At 42.4% G+C, this 23,122-nt stretch overlaps 1 protein-coding gene across 7 annotated transcripts in view; it reads right to left on the reverse strand.

The window, feature by feature from the left end:
• Positions 1 to 1,667: 1,667 nt before the first annotated feature.
• Positions 1,668 to 23,122, reverse strand: part of LOC112258660 (signal transducer and activator of transcription 3) — a 29,100-nt gene continuing 7,645 nt past the window's right edge. The window contains exons 2-23 of one of the 7 annotated variants that reach the window (XM_024433175.2): positions 21,553 to 21,702; positions 12,065 to 12,401; positions 11,881 to 11,962; positions 11,552 to 11,652; positions 10,551 to 10,702; positions 10,157 to 10,315; positions 9,831 to 9,923; positions 9,641 to 9,700; positions 9,495 to 9,524; positions 9,280 to 9,373; positions 9,141 to 9,188; positions 8,899 to 8,982; positions 7,726 to 7,824; positions 7,409 to 7,544; positions 7,171 to 7,223; positions 6,974 to 7,068; positions 6,574 to 6,713; positions 6,192 to 6,410; positions 5,968 to 6,010; positions 4,994 to 5,056; positions 3,625 to 3,722; positions 1,668 to 3,525 (exon numbers count right to left, since the gene is read on the reverse strand). In XM_024433175.2, coding sequence (XP_024288943.1) covers positions 3,449 to 3,525; positions 3,625 to 3,722; positions 4,994 to 5,056; positions 5,968 to 6,010; positions 6,192 to 6,410; positions 6,574 to 6,713; positions 6,974 to 7,068; positions 7,171 to 7,223; positions 7,409 to 7,544; positions 7,726 to 7,824; positions 8,899 to 8,982; positions 9,141 to 9,188; positions 9,280 to 9,373; positions 9,495 to 9,524; positions 9,641 to 9,700; positions 9,831 to 9,923; positions 10,157 to 10,315; positions 10,551 to 10,702; positions 11,552 to 11,652; positions 11,881 to 11,962; positions 12,065 to 12,401; positions 21,553 to 21,680 — 2,391 coding nt within the window. In that variant the 5' untranslated portion in view covers positions 21,681 to 21,702 and the 3' untranslated portion in view covers positions 1,668 to 3,448. Of the gene's footprint in view, positions 3,526 to 3,624; positions 3,723 to 4,993; positions 5,057 to 5,967; positions 6,011 to 6,191; positions 6,411 to 6,573; positions 6,714 to 6,973; positions 7,069 to 7,170; positions 7,224 to 7,408; positions 7,545 to 7,725; positions 7,825 to 8,898; positions 8,983 to 9,140; positions 9,189 to 9,279; positions 9,374 to 9,494; positions 9,525 to 9,640; positions 9,701 to 9,830; positions 9,924 to 10,156; positions 10,316 to 10,550; positions 10,703 to 11,551; positions 11,686 to 11,880; positions 11,963 to 12,064; positions 12,402 to 21,552; positions 21,703 to 23,122 lie in introns of all 7 variants that reach the window. The other 6 variants (XM_024433174.2, XM_024433173.2, XM_024433176.2 and 3 more) reach the window with 6 other exon arrangements.

Here is a 23,122-nt window from a genome sequence, read left to right on the forward strand (position 1 = left end):
GGCCAAATTTCATATACACAAATGTAAATTTACAAACAAAAAAAACACATTTTCTTACCCTTCAAAAAGAATTTGAACTGTATTTTAAGACAAAAAAGCTATTAGAATTGTAAGTGTATGTCCCTTAAGGTCCCTTAAGGTCCCTTAAGGTGTGTAATTGTAATGTGATATTGTACCCCCTAGCTCGATTGTCCATTGTTTATAATCTATATATACACACTTGTGTTCCCTCATGTACTTTCTGTATTGATTTGTAAAAATATATATTGTCTGGCCAGCTCGGCAAAAATATGATTTGACATTTGTTCAGGTACAGACTCCCACTCTTTTCTGTACAATTTTGATTGAGACATGTTGATTGATGTAAGTTCTGTTCAAGATCAAACATTCGTGAGCAACTATAGTCATTGGGTTTGGCTCGTCGAACCCGTACTACTGCTGCAGTCAGCGAACAATGATTTGCAATTTGCTGAAATTGTTGCTGGTCTGCTGCTGACGTCACTCACAATGCACTTTTGCAGCCAGGCACGTGTGTTGTGACAGAACATCTTTTTTGTTTCATTTAGAGGGAAATTGCGTGCATTTTAGCGTTTGAGTCATTTTTAAAAAGTTGCTAAATTTGTTGCTAGGTGCAGTTTGGAAAAAAAAGTTGACAAGATAGTCTGAAAAGTTGCTAAATTGGCATCACTGATACTCAGAGGATATGCAGTCAGGAGACAAATTATGTGTATCTATATAATTGTCCTTCTGCATATTCATGACTTGCATGTTTCGTCACAATATGGTTTTGAATGTTTTGGACTGATGGCTGACTTAGCATTCTACTCAATGCCTTGTCAATGAGCACTGATGAAGATTCTGTCAAGTGCATTAGTGGCTTGGAAATACAATGACATTCAAGCTAATTAGTAGGAAAACCTTTTGTCATCATTGTGATGTCACCAGATTGACTTTAGATGCAGTATGTTAGCTTGCTAAAGTTGAAGGGAGGCCACCGGATTCTAGCTAGTGTTAGCATCGTTGTTAGCTATTTTTGACAAACTGCTAGCAAATGACAACACTGCCTAAAGAAATGGTGGAAAAATAGTTTCTTACTAAATCTTAGACTACTTTTGCAATGTCATCTTATTTCCAGACAATATAGCGTAATTTAGACTAAACAGTAGTTAGCCTCTGTCCAAAATGACTGGGCTTATCACCACTTTGGGGCACCACCAAAGATTTTTATAGCTAAACCAAGATAAACCACAGCCTGTCGTTTCTAACAGGAACAAATGAGCCAGTGGGCAAAACAAGCTAGTTGGGCAGAGCTAAGCACGAGCTAGCGAGATCCTATTGGCACGTTCTACCGTCATCTGCATATTTCCTTTAGGGAACACCTACTTTGAAGTGCAATTCACCTTTGCACTCAAAATAATTAGTCTAACCTTTGTTCAAAACAGATTCTAGTTTTGGGAACATCAAATGTTTAAACAATGAGAAAATTTGCAGAATATCGGCCAAAATCCATCTCGTCACTACCATATTCGACCGAGTGACAGAGCTGCAACGTATGAGAGCTTGTTTGCAAACCCATATGTAAAGATACATTTAAGATATGCAACTGGCTCACGGGTTTTAAAAAAATCATAAGACCTCAATCAAACAACAAGATAGACAAACATGAGTCCATGAGATATATATATTTTTGTTTTATGATTTTTAAAGAAATATAAGATTAATTACAGCATAATTTACAGATATGTTTTTTCAAATAACATCTACAGAGTGAACTCAATTACCAATTCAACTGAGCACTTAAGTCAGGAAGTGATGGACAAGTGTGGGGTTGTGTGATGTGGCATCACATCATGCGCATATACAGTCAAACAGAAGTGAAATATCACTTGAAACTGATACTAAACATTATGCAAATTACAAAAAAAAACAAGGTCTACACATTCAAGAAGTGTTAGCTTAAAATAAATCATTCATACAGTATGAGAAAGGCACTACATAAACCATTTAGGCAAAGACTAGTGCAGTACTGCGGCAATGATCATCTCTATTGTTATGGTTTAATGAAAACAACAAATGGTATTCTCATTATGACAAACTATGAAGGATAAAGGGGTATGTATGAATTCAAAACACCAAAGAATAATGTACATTTCTATCTACAATAACAGGTTGGCATTCATTGTCATCAATCTTGTCCTGGAGGGAGCTCTGCAGTGGACACTAGCTGGCACAGCCAGTCATAAAATCTGATTTTAAACCCAACCCTAACCCACACTGATAACCCCAACCTTAAATTAAGGGGGAAAAAAGTAACTTTTTCTTTTCATACATTTTTACATCGCCAATTTTGAATTTGCAGCTGGTCCAGCTAGTGGAAATTGCTCAGGGCAAGATTCATGACAAACATCAACGTACTTTACAATCCAGGGAAGAAATCAGTATCTTCCCTTCAACTGAGACATGCTGCCTGTCAGCTGAGAGCAGGGCTGAACCCAGGGGAGAAGGTCAGAGAAATATCCTGCCATTATCAATGCCATTTCAGACACCTAAAACAAAAACCAGCACCACTCACATAAATTACCTATATGAATGAATGTTCAATTAACAAATTCACAAGTCACCTTGGTTTTTACAAACACATATTACTGACTCGTGTTAGTGAGATTCTAGATACAGGTTTTTTGTAATATGTAATAAGGAATAAGATACAACCGGAAAGAATGGACCAGGATATGTCTCAATCAGATACAGGTGTCCCCTTCAATAGAGAATGACATGGGACACAGACAGACGGACTACCAAAAAGGTTATCACGTTAATAGGTCATTGAGAACTATGAAGCTAACAAATAACTTATCTTTGAAAAGCTAGACAGCCATCTTCCTCTTTAGACATTCTTATAAAAACAAGCGCTGGTTCATAAATGAAGGTGAGAGATCAAAACCATTTTAAAAGAAAGTCAAGGAAACAAAAATATACCTTTTGTATTAAAAAATCTACAATTTAAATAAAGTACTTTGTGAAACACCCACAGGAAGTGAGACATGGCTTTTCGAAACATTGAAACCAACCCATCGATCACACCGATAGCGTCATTGCATTTTGGTACACCTAAAGTACATTCCTTTCCAATGGAACGCTGCATTTGCCTTTATCAAACGTAGGCATCAAACTGTATGTGTAGATGGCTTGACAGAAATGGGAGCAGAAGGTGAATGTTGAACTTTTGTTGCACACATATCCAGATGATTCTGCGTACCATTTTGCGCAATGACACTGTAGGTGTGTATTTAGGCGTTAAGGTGAAAGGTAAAGAACAAAACAAGAGGCTAAATGTAATGCATCTCGTTCCCTTTCACAATATGGGACAGAGGTACCTGTGGATTATAGATTTTTGAAGAAAACGGGGAGTTAAAAGATTTAAAATGAGTCTGACTCATTCGTCTCTTCACATGGGTGACGCTACGTCAGAGCTCAACTCCATGTCCAGAGTGAGGGAATCTGGGAAGACAGAAAGCAAGAGGGCTACCATTAAAACAAGTTAAACCTTGCCTCACATGCAAGCACAGTACGAGTATGTGCATGTGTGTGTGTGTGTGTGTATTAGTGTCTGTCAGGACTTACCCAGCGGGCCAGGGTTGGCCTCAGCCTCATTGTGCATCAACGAGTCCAGGGTGCGAGGGGACATGGGAAACAGGTCACTGGTGTTACCAGAGTTAGTGCTGCAACAAGACCATACAGGAGAAGAGACATGTTAACACACAGACGTCATAGTGATTAGACCTCTGTCCTTTTTACCACAAGCGATAAGCTAACTGTCAGTCTACTTCCAGTGCGCAAGTCATTTTCATCATCACTGCTGTTATGTCACCATAGAAAAGGACAATACTCCACATTATTACAGGTTGAAATACATGAATCAAGTAGTTCAGTGTTGACTGGGTCAGATTAGTAACCGGTTAGGACAGTTCAGCCACTATGTGTCAATGTGCTTCCCAGTGGCAAACGAATGACTGAAGTTAGACGACAGTAGCAGAAAGAAAGGAGAGCAGTAGATGTGTGAATGAGAGACAAATGACTTGTCCTCTTGGAGGCAGCACTGAGCACATTGTCACATAAGGATGCTGGGATAGTTAGTGGGAATGTTAATGACAAGTATTCTTGACAATCTAGTTTGTTAGAGCAGGCCAGTGGGCAGAAACACACCAAAAACCCCTACACCCGACAGACATTATATTCTAAAAGTGTAATGACGTCTCACAACAACCTACTACTATAAAGTCATATGTGGAGAACAGTGGAGGCTGCTAAGGGGAGGACGGCTCATAATAATGACTGGAACAGAGCGAATGGAATGGCATCAAACCATGTGTTTTGATGTATTTAATACCATTCCACTGATTCCGCTCCAGCCATTACCACGAGCCCGTCCTCAACGTCCCACGGTGGAGAACTAAAGGAAGGACCAATGTTAGGGCTTTAGGAGTTCATCTCCACTGAAGGCACTTCTAATGTAGAACTTCAGTCTACAGCCTTTCAATCCACAGCCTCTTCTCCCCTCCTGCTGTTCTAGCCCGTTCATAATGACATTGAAATGTAGACCATTTTTGATACCATTATCAAGCTGTAAACTAAACATGGCTAGTGTGGACTGATTTTAATGGAGTGGTCATGACACCAGTACGTAGACTTACAGGGAGTTTGAAAGGTGAATGATCTACTGGGAAAGGATGTGATTGGGAAAGGGAAGCCATCTTTGAGTAGAATGAACCCAATTCAAAATGGCTGCATACAATATGACTGGAAGATTCTGTGGTGTTAGAACCAAGGAGAGCGACAGTGAGTTGGAAACAAAACGGTGGGGGGGTGAGGAGGCCAAGAGACTTATTACACCATTCCTTGTCTGAGTCTTATCCACCCTCTCACACACATACGTAGAGAAACACACACACACACACAGCCCTACATGCCGCCCCCCACCCCCACTGCCTACCCAGGGAATATCCCGTTCCCAAGCAGCTCGCTGTCCGGAAAGTCCATGAACACGGAAGGGCACCTACGGAGACAGGTCAGGATCTCACTGAGCAATCCTCTCCATCACCCCCTCCACCAAACAGACATCTCTACCTATGTAATACACATACTCATCTAATCCTACAGAGACAGGTCAGGATCTCACTGAGCAATCCTCTCCATCACCCCCCTCCACCAAACAGACATCTCTACCTATGTAATACACATACTCATCTAATCCTACAGAGACAGGTCAGGATCTCACTGAGCAATCCTCTCCATCACCCCCTCCACCAAACATACATCTCTACCTATGTAATACACATACTCATCTAATCCTACAGAGACAGGTCAGGTTCTCACTGAGCAACGCTGCTACACCCCCTGTAAACAGTACCTTCAACCCTGGGTTAGCCAGTATACAGACCCTTCTGATCCCTCTGCTAAACTCATACACGCCCTCTCCGTCCCGGAATAGAGAGCACTGAATGGACTTCAGAACACCTCACACACACACTGTCTGTTCCCCTAGAAGTACAAGGAAAGGTTTCTCTTTGGTTCTACTAGTGGTGATCTGTATGCTTATCTGGGGATCGTTACTTGCTTCCTCCACTCTGCTTTGTCTAGAGAGATGTGTACACTTTGCTCTTGCCTGCCTACAGTCCTGTGCTTCCTGTTCCACTGTCCCCAGGTCAGACCAATGCTGACTAATAGTGAATCAGTCTGTCAGTTTGTTGGTGATGACGATCTGGGAACCACTCTTCCAGGGTAAAACTCCCACCCTCCCCACCCTTACAAGAAGCCAACAAGGGGATGTTGTAGAAGATAAAAGTTTTACAGTTTGCAACATGACTGTCCCAGTTTCCATTACACAACCTAGTGTGAAGTTACTTAGGAGCATTAACTCCTTGGAGGGAAGAGAGCACTAACAGCTCAAGGAAAGTGGATACTTACGGGGTTACACAGATGAACTTTGTCTTTAAGTATGGTTGAATGGCTGCGGGAGAAAACCAGAACACGTTTTAACGTACACACAGATCAAAATATTCCCCATCTCACAAAGCATCAACCTCTAAAATGGTAAAGAAGTATTCATTGTGGAGGTACTTCCAGATCTTCTACCGCTAACTCATCCCACAGTTTCCATGACAATACGTTAAACTTCCTGATTGACTTACTACTACACGGGTCTCCGAGCTCCGCCTCTGGAGCAGCTTCCGGTCGGCAGTACTTCCCGAAGGCGTCCTCCTTGGGGATCTCTGGGAAGAGGTAGACCAGCGGAGACACCAGGATGTTGGTGGCGTCCATGATCTTGTATCCCATAATGATCTCCGCAAAGGACATGCTGTTGAGCTGCTGCTTGGTGTAAGGCTCCACCGACTGGATCTGAGTCTTCCCTAACGACACACAGAGAGAATGAGAGGGATACGAAACCATGTCACAAGAGCAATAATGAGATTATGTTGCACATGATTTAGTTCAGACAAAGACCAAATGACACAATAGGAAAGCGAGAAAGACAGACAGAGCGTCAACCAGCCCAACACGCTCTCCTCTTACCACTGATGTCCTTCTCCACCCAGGTGAAGGTGATGCCTCCCTCCTTACTGCTCTCACTGAAGCGCAGCAGGAAGGTACCAGGAGGCTTAGGGCTCAGGATGGCCCTCTCCCTCTCCTTACTGATGAAACCCAGAATATACCTGCACAGAGAGAAATTACATTTTTTATTGTCACTTAAGACAGAGAAAGACAATTTAACTGCATTAAACTTGTGCATTAACCCTAAAACCTGTACTCCTCCTCAATCCAGTTTCCTGCTATCTAGGGTTCAACGGCTCAGTATTACAGTTCTCAGCAGTGCACATATGAACTCAATGTCATGAACTCAACTCCCTCCAACTTGGATTTTGCCCAGCTGTTCCAGTAACAAGTCGGTAAACAAACAGAAGCGACCTCTCACCCTTCATTCCACAAGGCCAGGATGTACTTCTTGACCAGGTCAATGATGTTGTCCAGCCATACCCAGAAAGAGAAGCCTTTACCCGCCATGTTCTCCTGAGGACAAAAGAGGAACTAATCAATTCAAACTGAAGCCATTTACGACAGATAGATAGCTATAACAACATCTCAAGAGAGACTGATTGGGCAAGGACATACTTTGCAGAACTTGGCCCAGGTGATCTGGCATCCAGAGTAGTTCACACACGGCCCTAGACAAACAACACAAACACATTTAGTAGGCAGTGACGCCATACAGACCATCCATAGAAATATATTTACTGGAGTGGACACTCATTCCGACTCCCATTCAATGCTCTGTGATAGACATCATTCTATTGCTTTGGAGCCATGCAATCCAGATGAAGGTAGAGTTGCAGACAGAAAGGTTCCTTGCCTAGTAGTTTCTCAGCCAGGGTGGTGAGCTGCTCGATGGTCAGGCCTCTCTTAGTGGTGGAGGAGAACTGCCAGCTCAGCACCTCCGCTACCTGATCCCACGTCCCCACCGGAGGCTTAGTGAAGAAGTTCACATTCTATAGGACACGACAACAGGAAGAGGAGGTCAAGGTGGATTTTGTACACATTTTAACCCTCTCCAAGACAGATGCCAATGCAAAGAAGGTATGACACAGGAAAGATGATATCAATGAGACTATTTGGGGGACAGAAGTTGCAGGACAGCGGTCTAACGTGAGGTGGCGCCAGCCGTCTTACCTTGGGGTGGTTGGTGAGCATGTTGTACCACAGGATGGAGGCCCAGGCGTTGGGCATCTGGCAGATGTTGGAGATGACCACCACTGGTAGAGAATGGGTCTAATGGACCATAGAGAAAACGCATGAGGGATGTTAACCCGGACGTAGGCTCAATTAGCATATACGTATGGAGCAGAAGCACCTTTTGCCAGGCTTTCAACACTAACCTAGGTTGTTCGGTCATTCTATTCAAGTCTGACATGAAATGCCATTTAACACATTAATTTAATTATATTATTTTTGGGATTGCTGTGACAAAGTAGTCGGCCGTACGGGAGGAAAAGCTGTCCATGTTCTGAGTGAGATGGCAGAGACATGGAGTGCTTAGTCCCTCACTGAGAATGAAGTCTTAAATCACACAGCAGCACCCCCCACCTCGCTAAATGGTGTCATTTATAGAAGACGGAGTGTTGTGGTAAATTATTTCACAACGTGGGAGTGCCAAACCCTCTCTCTCAAATGCCCGCACGCTAATTTCCCTCCATTTCTCAATGCTAATGTGTTAATTACCCTGGCTAATGCATTTTCACACTGCTGTGTTCAGGGTGGGGCATCGCCGCAGTGTTGAGCTCAACACAAAGCACTAAGCCCTGCAGGATATAAGCATTAGATGAATGATTCCTGTGTCCCAGCAGGGGGCTTGGGCTAGCTGCGGTGAAATCAGAGGGAGGAACCATGGTGGTGCTAAGGGAGGTGTTGAGCGGGTCAGAGACAGATTACCCCTGGACTCGCGCCACCGGCCCGGGGGTGGATGGGACGGATGATGGGGCGAGGAGCAGCAACAGTAGGGAAGCACGGAGAACAAGTGTGATTACTGAATCAGCTCATTAGTATTCTCTGCATGGGGAGAGCAGAGCCAGGCCCCTGGAAGCCTAGGGCGCCATCAAGCTAATGATGATGACTGTTTTGTCTATTGGCTCGCGTGTGTGGCAGAGCCAACTCGTGGCCTTAAATATCTCATCTCCGTGTAATTGCTGCTGACGTAGGATTAAGGTGGAGTCAGGGGACTACATGCTGAGTGTTTGGTGTGGCCATAATGAGACTTGACAAAGACCACCTGGGAGTTAGGAAGCACAACAGCAACTCCCCACGCAGCCTGTGTGCACACAGGTAGAGAGCGGAGCTAGGTCTCACCTCCAGGTCGATCTTCAAGCCCTGGTGGTAGACCTCTGTCTCAAAGGTGATGAGGTGGAGCTCCTCTGTAACAATCAGGGAGGCCTGGGGAGGAACAGGACAGTCAGGGTTATAGGTCGATTTGACACTACTGCTACTATCAATACTGATGACAATTCCCCAAATTATAGGTTTAAGTTAACAGTATCGCTAGATCAGTCACCATAAGAAAGGGAGCATTCAAGATTGAGTGTGGGACTCACATCACTGTTGGTCCTGCCACCATTGCCACACCTCTGTTCCCTCAGGGTCTGAAAGAGAAGGGCAGTTATCAGTCAAGCAACATACTGTACAGTATCACACTAGACTCACCACTATACTGACTAACACACATCTACTCACCAGGTGTTTGAACTCTGCTGACAGACTGCCGTTGTTGGACTCCTCCATGTTCATCACCTTGGTGTTGGTACCTAGGATGTTGAACTTTCGGGACCTGGGAGAAGCAGGGGACAGCAGGTAGGGTCGGTTATTCACAGGCTCCATGGCAAAAGGGACGTTCTAATATTGATAGGTTAGGAGACAAAGGGTTTCAATGTAACATAAAAGTCACTTACCCTCGAATGGCAGCCACGTCCCCAGATTCCCTGAGAAACAAACAATAGGTCAATTCACAACTTCCCTGGGACTGAGTCGATCGTTGTGTTCTACGCAAATCAGACATGATCGTGGGAGTGATGGACGCAAGGCATGCAAAACTCACTTATCAATAATAACTTTGATCTTCAGCTGGTAATTCAATTCTGGAAACTTCACCAGTAATCTGAAAAGATTTATAAAATAACATTTGGTGAGAGTACATAAAGCAATCGCCAAAGACATCAAATAAGGCAGTTTGGTATTCAACATAGTCATCAACTGGTGGCATTGAGTTGTCCCGCAGCTCCTCTTACCTGACTTTGTTGGTGAACTGCACACCTGTCTTGATGACCAGTGGTCTGTCTGGATGCATGGGCATACAAGGCTGCCTCTCCACCACGAACGCACTGCAACACAGTGACCAGATAAGAGGTGGTGCATTAGAGCACAACGGTGGAAGTCTGTGATCGACAAAACTCTGAAGCCTCATCATAATAAAATGTCAAAATATCTCCATATTTACCAAAGGCTATGCCATGTATCCGAAACATCTGAATATTATGCAAATTCGATCCTATAATAAATATCCAAACCATCTGGACATGTGATAGATATTGAAGCTAAAAGAGAAGTTCCCCACCTCTTCATGAGGTTCCTGAACAAGTCCACTATCTTCTCCTCCAGAGCGGGCCGGTGCTGGATGATGGGGTCTCCCTTATAGGACACCTTTTGCTGGAGCTCCTCCAGCTTCTTGATCTGCTGGCGGATCTGCAGCTGAGACTCAGCCAGGGAAGTAATCCTAGAGGTCAAAGGTTAATCTAGGTCAGTCATTATGGCAGTGCTACTTTGTTCGTTAAACAATTTTGAAACTACAATTGAATCTTATGGTGTCTTGTATCGACTACCAATAACAGCAACTTCTCCTTCTTCGCCATTCTGACGTTTACTCTACATGAGTGTTGGGGGAGATAGTGTACGGTCATGGGGAGTGCACATAAAATTATTTTAAGTAAAGGCTACTAATGGTAAATGACCATGTCTCCAAGCGGTCCAGGCAAATGTTGGGTGGTCCTCCGATGCAGGCAATCTGCTGCCTCCTCTTCCAGTCAGCCAGCTCGTCATCTGTCAGGTTCTTCTGGACAAAGTCCATGGCTGACAGCAGCCCTGCCATCTCAGTCACAATTTGCTACAACAGAGAGGGACAACAACACATCCTTCAGACACTTATGTAACCAGTGTTAAAGTGATATTCAGGGGGCTCTTGAATTACATTTTATTAATCCACACGAGATGGATATCAGCCGCAGTGCAGCGCCCGATGAGCAGTTTAGGGGGTTAAGTTCCTTGCACCTGAGATATTGATGCCAGCAACCCACCGGTTGCCAGCTCACTCCCTGCCAGCATTAGGATTCGAAGAGACAACCCTCCGGTTGCTGGCCCGGTTCTCGAACGTCGAGGCTATGATTATATCTTGCACACGATTCTTAGGATGATTATCATGTTAGACAACATGATTAGTGAATTTGTTTTACAATTTTGGCCTCGGGGAAATTAAAACTAAATAGTCTCCAGCCCCACATTCTCCAATATTAGACAGCTATTATCGCCCTCGTCATCTTGCTCATAAATATTGAGTGCCTGACAACAGCATGAATATTAGTTTAACTCAATTGAAAATGAATGAACGAGCACACATTAATATCAACACACATAACACAGATCTCTGCATGTGTAGTGAAAGGTACTGCTGCGGAGTCCAAATGTTTATGTCGGGGATGCATCAGATAGGGAAGCAGGCTGCTTGGGGCAGAGAATTAGAGAATGACTAACCCAATTCTATTTAACAAACATGTAAATATGCAGGTTTATGTAATTTACTGCACACACGTATGTAGTTCAAGCAGACTGTCAACTAGCCTAGCCGACTTATCGCAGAAATTCTGACTATCCTGATTCAGGGTATTCGGACCCTCAAAGAAGGGGTGTATGATATAGGGTCAGATGGACACTAAGGAGGGGTGTACAAGGGCCCTACCCTCCTGAGCTGGTCCAGAGCACTCAGCATCTGTTCCAGCTGAGACATCTTCTGCCGGGTGGCTGCCGCCTGGCTGTTCCCATTCATGTCCTGGGACAACTCTGAGCAAATAGGAGAGGAGTTGGGTGGGTTATCTGTAGATTTAAGAGTCAGTGATATTTGGTAGTATTTGATGGTGGGCCAGAGTTTCAAAACAACAAGCAAAATAAATAGTAGTAATAGAGTATCAAATTAGAGCCTCTAACAGACTCGTATCATATCCATAAATTCAGATAAAATTAAATAAAAATAAATCTAGAATTGTATGTAATATTAAAAGTGAAACTTACCACCCTGACTTTTAAGGGTCTTGTAGTTGAAGTCAAAATCATCCTGGAGATTCTCAAGCATCTTCATCTTTTGTTCCATATCCTATAGCAAAGCAAAGCAACGCAAAGCATGTCAATCAAATGAGGTATAAAAAAAACATGCCTGTGTAAAACCACATTCTTCGGACTAAACATGCAGTCTCACCTGCACCCTCTTCCTGATGTCCTGCAGGTTGTGCTCCAGGATCTGTTGTTTCTCTGTCACCACAGTGCCAGACGGGTGAGACGCCGTTCCGTCCTGTGCGGCGGTGGTGGCGGACTGCAGCAGCCTCTGCTCTTCCCAGAGGCAGCGGGCTACGATGCGGGCGATCTCCATGGGTTTCTCCAGGTACTTGGACTGCAGGTGCTGCTTAATGCGCCGCAGGTTGTGCTGGTAGAGCACGTTGTTCTCCTGCAGGAAGCGGCTGTACTGCTGGTCAATCTCCCCCAGCAGGTTGTGGAACACCAGTGTGGCGTGGGACTCCTTGTTCGCTGCGTACGCCCTGCATAGAGCATTTAGAGAGGGGTTTAGCGAAAGCTTACGTTTTTTTTCTCTTCATTTTATTGATTTAATTGATTTAATTAACCAGGTAGGGTATTGAGAACAACCTATAGTAACAACCTAGCTTCTAATAATGTTCAAATCTCTAGTTATAAGTCAAACAAATTGTAATAACTAAATCCACAGATAAGACATGATATACTTTCCAAATGCAATCTATTCAGACCACGTTAAGTTACAGCCTAATTCTAAAATGGATTCAATTGTTTTTTCTCCCCCTCAATCTACACACAATAAACCATAATGACAAAGCAAAAACAGGTTTTAGAAAGGTTTGCAAAAGTATATTTAAAAAAACTGAAATATCACATTTGCATAGGTATTCAGACCCTTTACTCGGTACTTTGTTGAAGCACCTTTGGCTGTGATTACAGCCTTGAGTCTTCTTGGGTTCGACGCTACAAGCTTGGCACACCTGTATTTGGGAAGTTTCTCACATTCTTCTCTGCAGATCCTCTCAAGCTCTGTCAGGTTGAATGAGGTGCATGGAGATTGATGAGGACATGTTTTAATTGAATCCATTTTAGAATAAGGCTGTAACGTAACAAAATGTGGAAAAAGGGAAAGGGGCCGGACTACTTTCCCGAATGCACTGGTATCCATGTCATATGGAAATATGACCCACTGAATCTAACCCACTGAATCGAACTTGCTTTGGTATGAAACTAAGAACCATTTGGCAGGAAAGATAGAAAGATATTTGCATTAGGAGCACAGACTTTTACGGTAACAAGGAAGTTTGGGAACTGAAATAGCTTTGGGTAAATCCATTTGAAGTCACTATTTGACAGCATCACTTTTGCTTTAAACAAAACTTTTCATACATGTCTGCCAAAGGAAGAAGCTGTCAGAAAGTGACTGTTTGGACCTGAATGCCAAAACATGCTCAAAGTTGAACCATTTGGCTTTCCCCAGCACACCATGAGGCATCCATATCTTCACCAATGGAAAATATCAACGGTTGAGTTTGATATAATTTAAAAGTGTTGTCAAACGATTGTTTATTATTTTATTTGTTGTCTTAATAAAAAAATAAAAATCTTTAACCTCAATTACGTGTAAACTCCGATTTTGTTCATACGTTGTAGCTTAGACCCTACTTCAGATCCTCTGAGGTGTTTGTGTTGTGCCGCCGTCGGTTGAGACACAACATGCTGTTGAATGCAGGGTGAGTGTCATTTCAATCATAGAAATAGATTTAATAGAATGTCCTGATCAACTCTATGCGAAGGAGATGTGCCGCGCTGATGTGCCGCGCTGCATGAGGTAAATGCTGGTCACATCAAATACTGACTGGTTTTCTGCCCCTACTTTTCCATGCCCCTACTTTAAAAAAAAATATATATTTTTTTTTAAAGGTGTCTATGACCAACAGATGCATATCAGTATTCCCAGTCATGTGAAATCAATAGATTAGGGACAAATTCATTTATTTCAATTGACTGATTTCCTTATATGAACTATAACTCAGTAAAATCTTTGAAATTGTTGCATGCTGCGTTTATATTTTTGTGCAGTGTAATTACTACCACAAAGATGACTGCCGGTCCACCCACCAACGAATGTCGACTTAAAGATGGTAATGTCTATTCTATGATGTATATTTCAATAGGTTTCCTATGGATGATTGGCAGTAGAATTTAAAACATATCCCCATTAAGTCAAGAATCTCTGATGTGTGTGGACCGACAACCATGTTTGTGGTACCATTTGAAAGTTTCTCATTTGAGCACATTTACCAGCCAAAACATGACACCCACCTGTATTCAAAGAGCATGTTTGGTCTCAACCGATGGCGGGCACGACACAAAAACCTTAGATTATGTAAAAATAGGTTGTTAGCCGCAACATATGCAAATATGAATAAACACTGGAGTTTACGCATTTTTTTGATAATTGACATTAAAAGGTTAAATGAAATTATAAAATAGTTTGACAACCTTGTTCGTAAGCTTCTAAATTAAATTAATCTCAAGCGTTTATATTTTCCAGTGATGAAGACATGTCTCATGGTATGGTGGGGTATGCAATATAGGTCAACTTTGAGCACCTTTATCTCTTGAACGTTTTGGTATTCAGGTCCAAAAAGTCACTTTCTGAGTACTTCCACAATGGGCAAATGTGTATGGAAGGTTTTGTTCAAATCAAAAGGGGTGCTGTCAAAAAGTTATTGAATTCATATGGATTTACCCTTTTTCCTGGCAGAACTGACAACTTGAAATCATGAGATGCCAATTAGGACAATTATTTCCTGTGTGTTGTTCCCTGACGTGCTCCCTGCTAACAGTCTAGCTGTAATGTTGTTGTTGCTACTTCAAAATAAATCTAAACGATTGTAGAGGAAAATCAATGCCACACTGATTACTAAAGTCAACATTTTTGAAAACAGAATTCCTCACAATCAAATGTAGACCGCATTATCTACCCAGAGAATTCTCTTCGATTATAATTACAGCCATATATATCCCCCCCAAGCAGACACATCGATGGCTCTGAACAAACTTTATTTGACTCTTTGCAAACTGGAATCCATTTATCCGGAGGCTGCATTCATTGTAGCTGGGGATTTTAACAAGGCTAATCTGAAAACAAGACTCCCTAAATTTTATCAACATATCGATTGCGCAACCAGGGGTGGAAAAACCTTGGATCATTGTTACTCTAACTTCCGCCGACGCATATAAGGCCCTGCCCCGCCCTCCTTTCAGAAAAGCCGACCACGACTCCATTTTGTTGATCCCTGCCTACAGACAGAAACTAAAACAAGAGGCTCCCACGCTGAGGTCCTTCCAACGCTGGTCCGACCAAGCTGACTCCACACTCCAAGACTGCTTCCATCACGTGGACTGGGATATGTTTCGTATTGCGTCAGATAACAATATTGACGAATACGCTGATTCGGTATGCGAGTTCATTAGAACGTGCGTTGAAGATGTCGTTCCCATAGCAACGATTAAAACATTCCCTAACCAAACCGTGGATTGATGGCAGCATTCGCGTGAAACTGAAAGCGCGAACCACTGCTTTTAATCAGGGCAAGGTGACTGGAAACATGACCGAATACAAACAGTGCAGCTATTCCCTCCGCAAGGCTATCAAACAAGCTAAGCGTCAGTACAGAGACAAAGTAGAATCTCAATTCAACGGCTCAGACACAAGAGGCATGTGGCAGGGTCTACAGTCAATCACGGACTACAAGAAGAAATCCAGCCCAGTCACGGACCAGGATGTCTTGCTCCCAGGCAGACTAAATAACTTTTTTGCCCACTTTGAGTACAATACAGTGCCACTGACACGGCCTGCAACGAAAACATGCGGACTCTCCTTCCCTGCAGCCTTGCGAGGGTTAACACGTTTAAATGTTTTACTCACAAGGCTGCAGGCCCAGACGGCATCCCAAGCCGTGCCCTCAGAGCATGCGCAGAACAGCTGGCCAGTGTGTTTACGGACATATTCAATCAATCCCTATACCAGTCTGCTGTTCCCACATGCTTCAAGAGGGCCATCATTGTTCCTGTTCCCAAGAAAGCTAAGGTAACTGAGCTAAACGACTACCGCCCCGTAGCACTCACTACCGTCATCATGAAGTGCTTTGAGAGACTAGTCAAGGACCATATCACCTCCACCCTACCTGACACCCTAGACCCACTCCAATTTGCTTACCGCCCAAATAGGTCCACAGACGATGCAATCTCAACCACACTGCACACTGCCCTAACCCATCTGGACAAGAGGAATACCTATGTGAGAATGCTGTTCGTCGACTACAGCTCGGCATTCAACACCATAGTAACCTCCAAGCTCGTCATCAAGCTCGAGACCCTGGGTCTCGACCCCGCCCTGTGCAACTGGGTACTGAACTTCCTGACGGGCCGCCCCCAGGTGGTGAGGGTAGGCAACAACATCTCCACCCCGCTGATCCTCAACACTGGGGCCCCACAGGGGTGCGTTCTGAGCCCTCTCCTGTACTCCCTGTTCACCCACGACTGCGTGGCCACGCACGCCTCCAACTCAATCATCAAGTTTGCGGACGACACAACAGTGGTAGGCTTGATTACCAACAACGACGAGACGGCATACAGGGAGGAGGTGAGGGCCCTCGGAGTGTGGTGTCAGGAAAATAACCTCACACTCAACGTCAACAAAACTAAGGAGATGATTGTGGACTTCAGGAAACAGCAGAGGGAACACCCCCTATCCACATCGATGGAACAGTAGTGGAGAGGGTAGCAAGTTTTAAGTTCCTCGGCATACACATCACAGACAAACTGAATTGGTCCACTCACACAGACAGCATCGTGAAGAAGGCGCAGCAGCGCCTCTTCAACCTCAGGAGGCTGAAGAAATTCGGCTTGTCACCAAAAGCACTCACAAACTTCTACAGATGCACAATCGAGAGCATCCTGGCGGGCTGTATCACCGCCTGGTACGGCAACTGCTCCGCCCACAACCGTAAGGCTCTCCAGAGGGTAGTGAGGTCTGCACAACGCATCACCGGGGGCAAACTACCTGCCCTCCAGGACACCTACACCACCCGATGTTACAGGAAGGCCATAAAGATCATCAAGGACATCAACCACCCGAGCCACTGCCTGTTCACCCCGCTATCATCCAGAAGGCGAGGTCAGTACAGGTGCATCAAGGCTGGGACCGAGAGACTGAAAAACAGCTTCTATCTCAAGGCCATCAGACTGTTAAACCACTAACATTGAGTGGCTGCTGCCAACACACTGACACTGACACTGACTCAACTCCAGCCACTTTAATAATGGGAATTGATGGGAAATGATGTAAATATATCACTAGCCACTTTTAACAATGCTACCTTATATAATGTTACTTACCCTACATTATTCATCTTATATGCATACGTATATACTGTACTCTATATCATCGACTGCATCCTTATGTAATACATGTAACACTAGCCACTTTAACTATGCCACTTTGTTTACATACTCATCTCATATGTATATACTGTACTCGATACCATCTACTGTATCTTGCCTATGCTGCTCTGTACCATCACTCATTCATATATCCTTATGTACATATTCTTTATCCCCTTACACTGTGTATAAGACAGTAGTTTTGGAATTGTTAGTTAGATTACTTGTTGGTTATTACTGCATTGTCGGAACTAGAAGCACAAGCATTTCGCTACACTCGCATTAACATCTGCTAACCATGTGTATGTGACAAATAAAATTTGATTTGATTTGATTTAGTGAACTGTAGGTACTAGGTGTTAAGGGAATTTTTTTATCAATGACAACTAATTATGTATACATTTCAATCAGGACATGTACTAATCAGAATACTATTATGTTACTGTATATGTATGAATTTTCTTTTTAATCCTAGTACTGAATATAATGTGTGTAAATATAATCAAGAATTAGAACAATGACTGTCTGTTCCTTGGTAGAAATGAATGAACTATAATCGCCAGACTGGCTAGAATGCTTATCTACACAGGCTGACCTTGGCTCTAGTCGAGGTGGGAAGTCTTGAGAACTATAGAGCCTTTCTACCAGTGTCAAGAAGAGACGGAACATTTAGAAAACGCTGACATCATTTTCAGTTTATAACCTGTGGTAAAATGTGTAAGGAGCAGTACTCTCGTGAATAAAAGCTGCTGTTTGACTTTAAGACTGGGCTCTGTCCATTTTGATAAAATAAGGGTCATACAAATCCTTATGAATTGACAGTGTTTAATTTTAATTGGGTGTTAAAACATAGAGGAATTTAATTCCTGGAACAATTGGTCCTTCGAACGCTGAATCTAAATATCCGTCCCTGCCATCTGAAGGTCCTATGCCGAAAATCGTGCACGAGCGGGTTGGGTCCCGTTATTTAATACCTGGCCTCTAAATTGAGGGTAAAAAGACCAGGCCGGTGTACACCCCAGACCAACAGAGACGCTGACTAGATCCAACGAACAGTGCTTTTCCCAGTCGGCGGCAAGATCAGTAGCCTTTATTCTCGAATTTGGGAGGAATTATTTGGAATATTTTTGATTGAATGTTCTAAAGGAGTTTGGATTTAATCAATGATAGGTGCTTGAATATTCTGAACAAATACAACGGGTTTCTACTTTGTGTTTTAACCAAAATCGATAGGAAGGAAACAGGTCTGAAATTGACCTGTGGTAAGGTGCACTACCATAAATAAACTAGAGCTTAATAAATCCTGGTTTTGCAAGCCGGAAGGTTATTAAGGAGGGATATAGTACGTATTGGATGATAGGACAGTCGTTCTGTACAAATAGGATAGCCATTAATTCAAAAGAAATAAAGTTTTAACCTGAGTAGTCTATCTGTATATGGGAAGTAGTCTGACTATGAAGAAGTAGCAGATAGATATATTAAAACAGGTGAGGATAAATTAGGCTTGGTGAGAAGGCAGGGTAATTCTAGGCGAACAAAAAAATTGAACCTGTACAATGCTGAAAGAAATTAATATCTAAAGAGGAGGAGAGGGAAACTTAGTCTAGAGTAGTGAGATATGAGATATTAATGTTGAAAGTCCCGAGGAGAATATCCTACGGGTGAAATGTAATGTCCGATCAAAAGTCAAATCTATTGACAAAGTTTCCAGAAAGGAGAAATACATATAGAATCCCATACACATTGATTATCATTAAAGAGACACACACATAGTCAGACAGAAGAGCTAACTAAAATAACTGTGTAACGATAAATACACTTAAATAGGTCATAGAAATATATACACAGACAATCATGAGAGGCATATTCGCCCGAGATTAAGACGGGATATTAAATAGGTGCTGGGGGATAGGACGGTGATCTTGTACAAATAGGATATTAACTAGGCGTGGGGAGGCAGGCTATGCGGACAAGATAACTGGAATGGTCATTTGAATTGTGGGAGTATTGATCATTGTTCCGATTCAACAAATAGTACTGAAATATCCAATTGAGGAGGAGAAGGAAAACCAAAATCTAGAGAAATGGGATAAAAGCCAAATCTATAGACAAGAGGTTCCATGCGAGAGGGAAGCCTAAGAAATAACGGCGTGAGATAACGATTATTAGCGTTCTTTAAAAGCCCTCTGACACAACCGGAAAATAAGATATTAACTAGGGATTTACAACCCCTGGGCTTATAGTTGTAAGGTAAGACCTAATATCTGATTCAACAGTCAAAGCTATTGACAAGGTTTCCATAAAGGAGAAAACACAAATAGAAATCCAAAGAGGTCCCGGAACTAACGGGAGATTACCGTTATAGGAGAACAAAGAGAATGGAAGGGAGGCGTCCAAAATCTGACTCAGACAAAGAACCTGAATAGAAGCTGATATTACTAAAATAGTCAGGAAGGATTTTAAATTAGGACGATTTTCTGAGAATTCTCGGTATCGAAGTTTGCGACAACAGACAATTATAATAATATAGTTATTGGCGGGCAAACTCAATCATTTCAATAGCGGGACACCTAAAGGTTCGTATTTCAGCTTTGAAACCGATAGACTAAAATTGATTTTAGATTGTAATTCATCTATTTGTATGTTTTGCCTGAAAAAATATGGTCACTAGTGTTTGTATAAGATATTAACTGAACGTATTAATATGTTGTTTAGATTGAATTGAAAAAAGAATAATCGCGAGACAATTTCGATGTAATACGCTATTTTGCCCAAAATGATCTGCTGGAATAATGTATTGAGATGGGAGTCATATTTAAATAAATGTATCATAGAAGAGAAAGTCACCTAAACCTAGTTAAATGTAGGGAATAACGGAGAGATACGATACAGGTTTGTGCCACCAGGATGATATTTTTTTTACGAATTGACTGACATACGATACATTTAGCACAGAACATGGTACGTTTAAATGTTAGGGTATAGAAAGTTGAGAAGTTTGGTTGGTTTTACTTTGTTGATGGAGTTTAAAGCAGAACTCAATCTGAATAGGGAATATATATTTTACAGAGGCAGGCTGACTTGCGGCGTCATTTTACGTTGACAACACCGTTCCTCAAATTTAAACAGAGAAAATGGGTTGTGGCATTTAGAGGGAAAATGCGTGCATTATAGCTTAGAGTTACTTTTCAAAAGTGGCTAAAAGTTCCAAATACATTTTTTTTTAAAGGAGCTGAATATCGTAAGGATAGTCTGAAAAGATGCTACAGCTAGCAACAGAATTGCTAGGCATTCAATTGGGCTATATAGTGCACTACTTTAGACCAGAGTCCTATTCCCTATATAGTGCACTACTTTAGATGAGAGTCCTATTCCCTATATAGTGCACTACTTTTGACTATAAAATAGGTAAGAATAGTTGAATCGTAAAAAGTTGTGGTTGTTTTCCCGAGTATTGATTTTTGGTTAGGTAACGCCAGTGAATTCGAACAAGAAGTTAACGTATTCTAAAAACATTATCTGTTTTCATGACGGGGAACAAGTAAATGTCTTTTCTTAAAGGGACAGTGCACGTTTATCACAGTGGTTTGAGTGTATGGCAGTGTATAAAATATTTTGGGGCGACAATTTGGAGATAGACTGAATGAGTTACATGAAACATCGAGGGATTTAAAACGAATGATGTGAAGGGATTATCATAATTATTAGGTTTCGTTGTTGTAGTAAACGTTTGGGTTAAAGGGATTTCCCTGTTCCCAGAGACAAGATATCTTAAAGGGGTACACTCACATATGGAATATTAGGAGTTTTATTTTCTGAGTTTTAATTAGACAAGTGAATAATGTATTGGGAATAGAGTCGTAATTAAAATGCTAAGTCAAAGACGAGACAGTTACTTAAATCAAAATGAATTCTTAATAATAACGAAGAGACAATTACGATTTATGCCCATTGAAATGTTCGTATAAATTTAGCGAATTGAGAGATGAGATGTTGATTGATGTTGTAAATTCTAATTCAAGATTCAATGAGCGTGATGACATATTTCCTTCCCCACTACTAACAAACAGAATGAGCAAGCACAAAAATTAGCCATGTCATCCTGCACAGTGTTGCCAGCAGCAGTGGTGTTAGTGAACTGTAGGTACTAGGTACCTATTCTGTAGTGGTGTTGTGAACCACAGGAACTAGGAAAGTACCCACCAGTCCTGGCTTTCGATCCAGGGGGCGAGGAACTGCCGGAGCTCCATGGGGAAGCTGTCGCTGTATAGGTGGTACAGCTGCTCCAGGTACCTGGTCTCCAGCTGCTGCAACTGGTTCCACTGGGCCATGTTGCCGGCTGCCTCCACAACCCTGTATAGGACACACATGAGGAAACAGTTTGAGGGAGAAAGGGAAAGCAGGGAAGACACAATGAAGCTAGATACTAATGAGGGGAACAGCTGTGGTCTCTTGATACAATGATCGGCTCTTGAGAGCTAGCCAATGCAGGACGAAACCTTGAGGCCACCGTACAGTACGCCTCTACTTTGAAACATTTCCAATACCTTGGTCAATTGATTTGTTCAAACTCCGATTGTCTTGAATCTGATGAGAGCATGTATAGACACGTCATATTCGACCTGACAGGAAGACCTAAGAAACCGAAGACAAAGTAGCTGATGGTACCTCAGCCAGCTTCCTATAAACACATAGAGACATCCTGTTCAGCTCAACACACAGCCTTCACCGAGAAACACAGACCAAAATAAACCCTGGCCTTTGGCCAGACAGAAACCCTGTGGTCTCCCTCATTACAAGAAAACTATTCAGACTTCAAAGTAAACAGCAACCACATCATTGATATTCATCACCAGCAGAATATAATGTCACTGTTGTAATCGTCAACAAACCATTGAATTATGTAGGCCATGTAATACAGACGACACAGTCTGCAAGTTGGCACAAAAATGTTGCTGCTCCTCATTCCTTCATAACAGTGTAATTATATTTTCAATGTGAGTGATTTTCCACTAACAGCGGGCATGATTTCAGTTAGTTATTTGAGCAGCCATGCTAACCCAGGCCTGGTATTCTTTCTACATTAGCGTACTTGCTAAAAGCCTTGACAAAATCCTAATTACCACCAGTGAAAGGTAGAGAACAACAGAGCACCCCCCCAGCCCTGAGAGATCATACAGTCATCAGCAAACATCTGCCACCCTTCTCATTTTACTGGACACAGGGAGGAACACAATGTTCTCCTAGTAGCTCAAATGCACAATAACTTGCAAGGTGGTGGGGAGGCTACAACTGCCCTGATAACAAGTCCCTATACAGCAGCAAGACCATGTTGTACTGTAGGCTAGATGTCAGGACATCCAGAAGAGAGAAACAGGAGCAGACTGTATAGTCAGGGTAACATTTTAAAATCATGGGATTTGAGATTTCTTCCATTCTTTGCATCATCATATCTAATATGCTCCATTGACAGATTCAAATAACAGAACTTATCCAAGGAATTGGGTCTTTATGATTGGATAACAGGTGAACAAACATGCTCCAACCGCATTTTGCTTTGCAGAGAAACCTAGGGTTGCGTCCCAAATGGGAAGATTTTCTTGTGCCTTGGTCAAAAGTAGTGCACTATAGAGAATAGGTTACCATTTGGGATGAATCCTCATTTATAAAATGTCACTTCCTCTTGTCCTACACAGGTGAAACAATGAGTTTAAATTGCCTGTGACCTTTATTGCTCGTATTGGCGTTGAAATTGGTAGATTTGATTGCAATC

The sequence above is a fragment of the Oncorhynchus tshawytscha genome, linkage group LG09, assembly GCF_018296145.1.
Source record: "Oncorhynchus tshawytscha isolate Ot180627B linkage group LG09, Otsh_v2.0, whole genome shotgun sequence".
In the NCBI taxonomy this organism is placed as follows: Eukaryota; Metazoa; Chordata; class Actinopteri; order Salmoniformes; family Salmonidae; genus Oncorhynchus; species Oncorhynchus tshawytscha.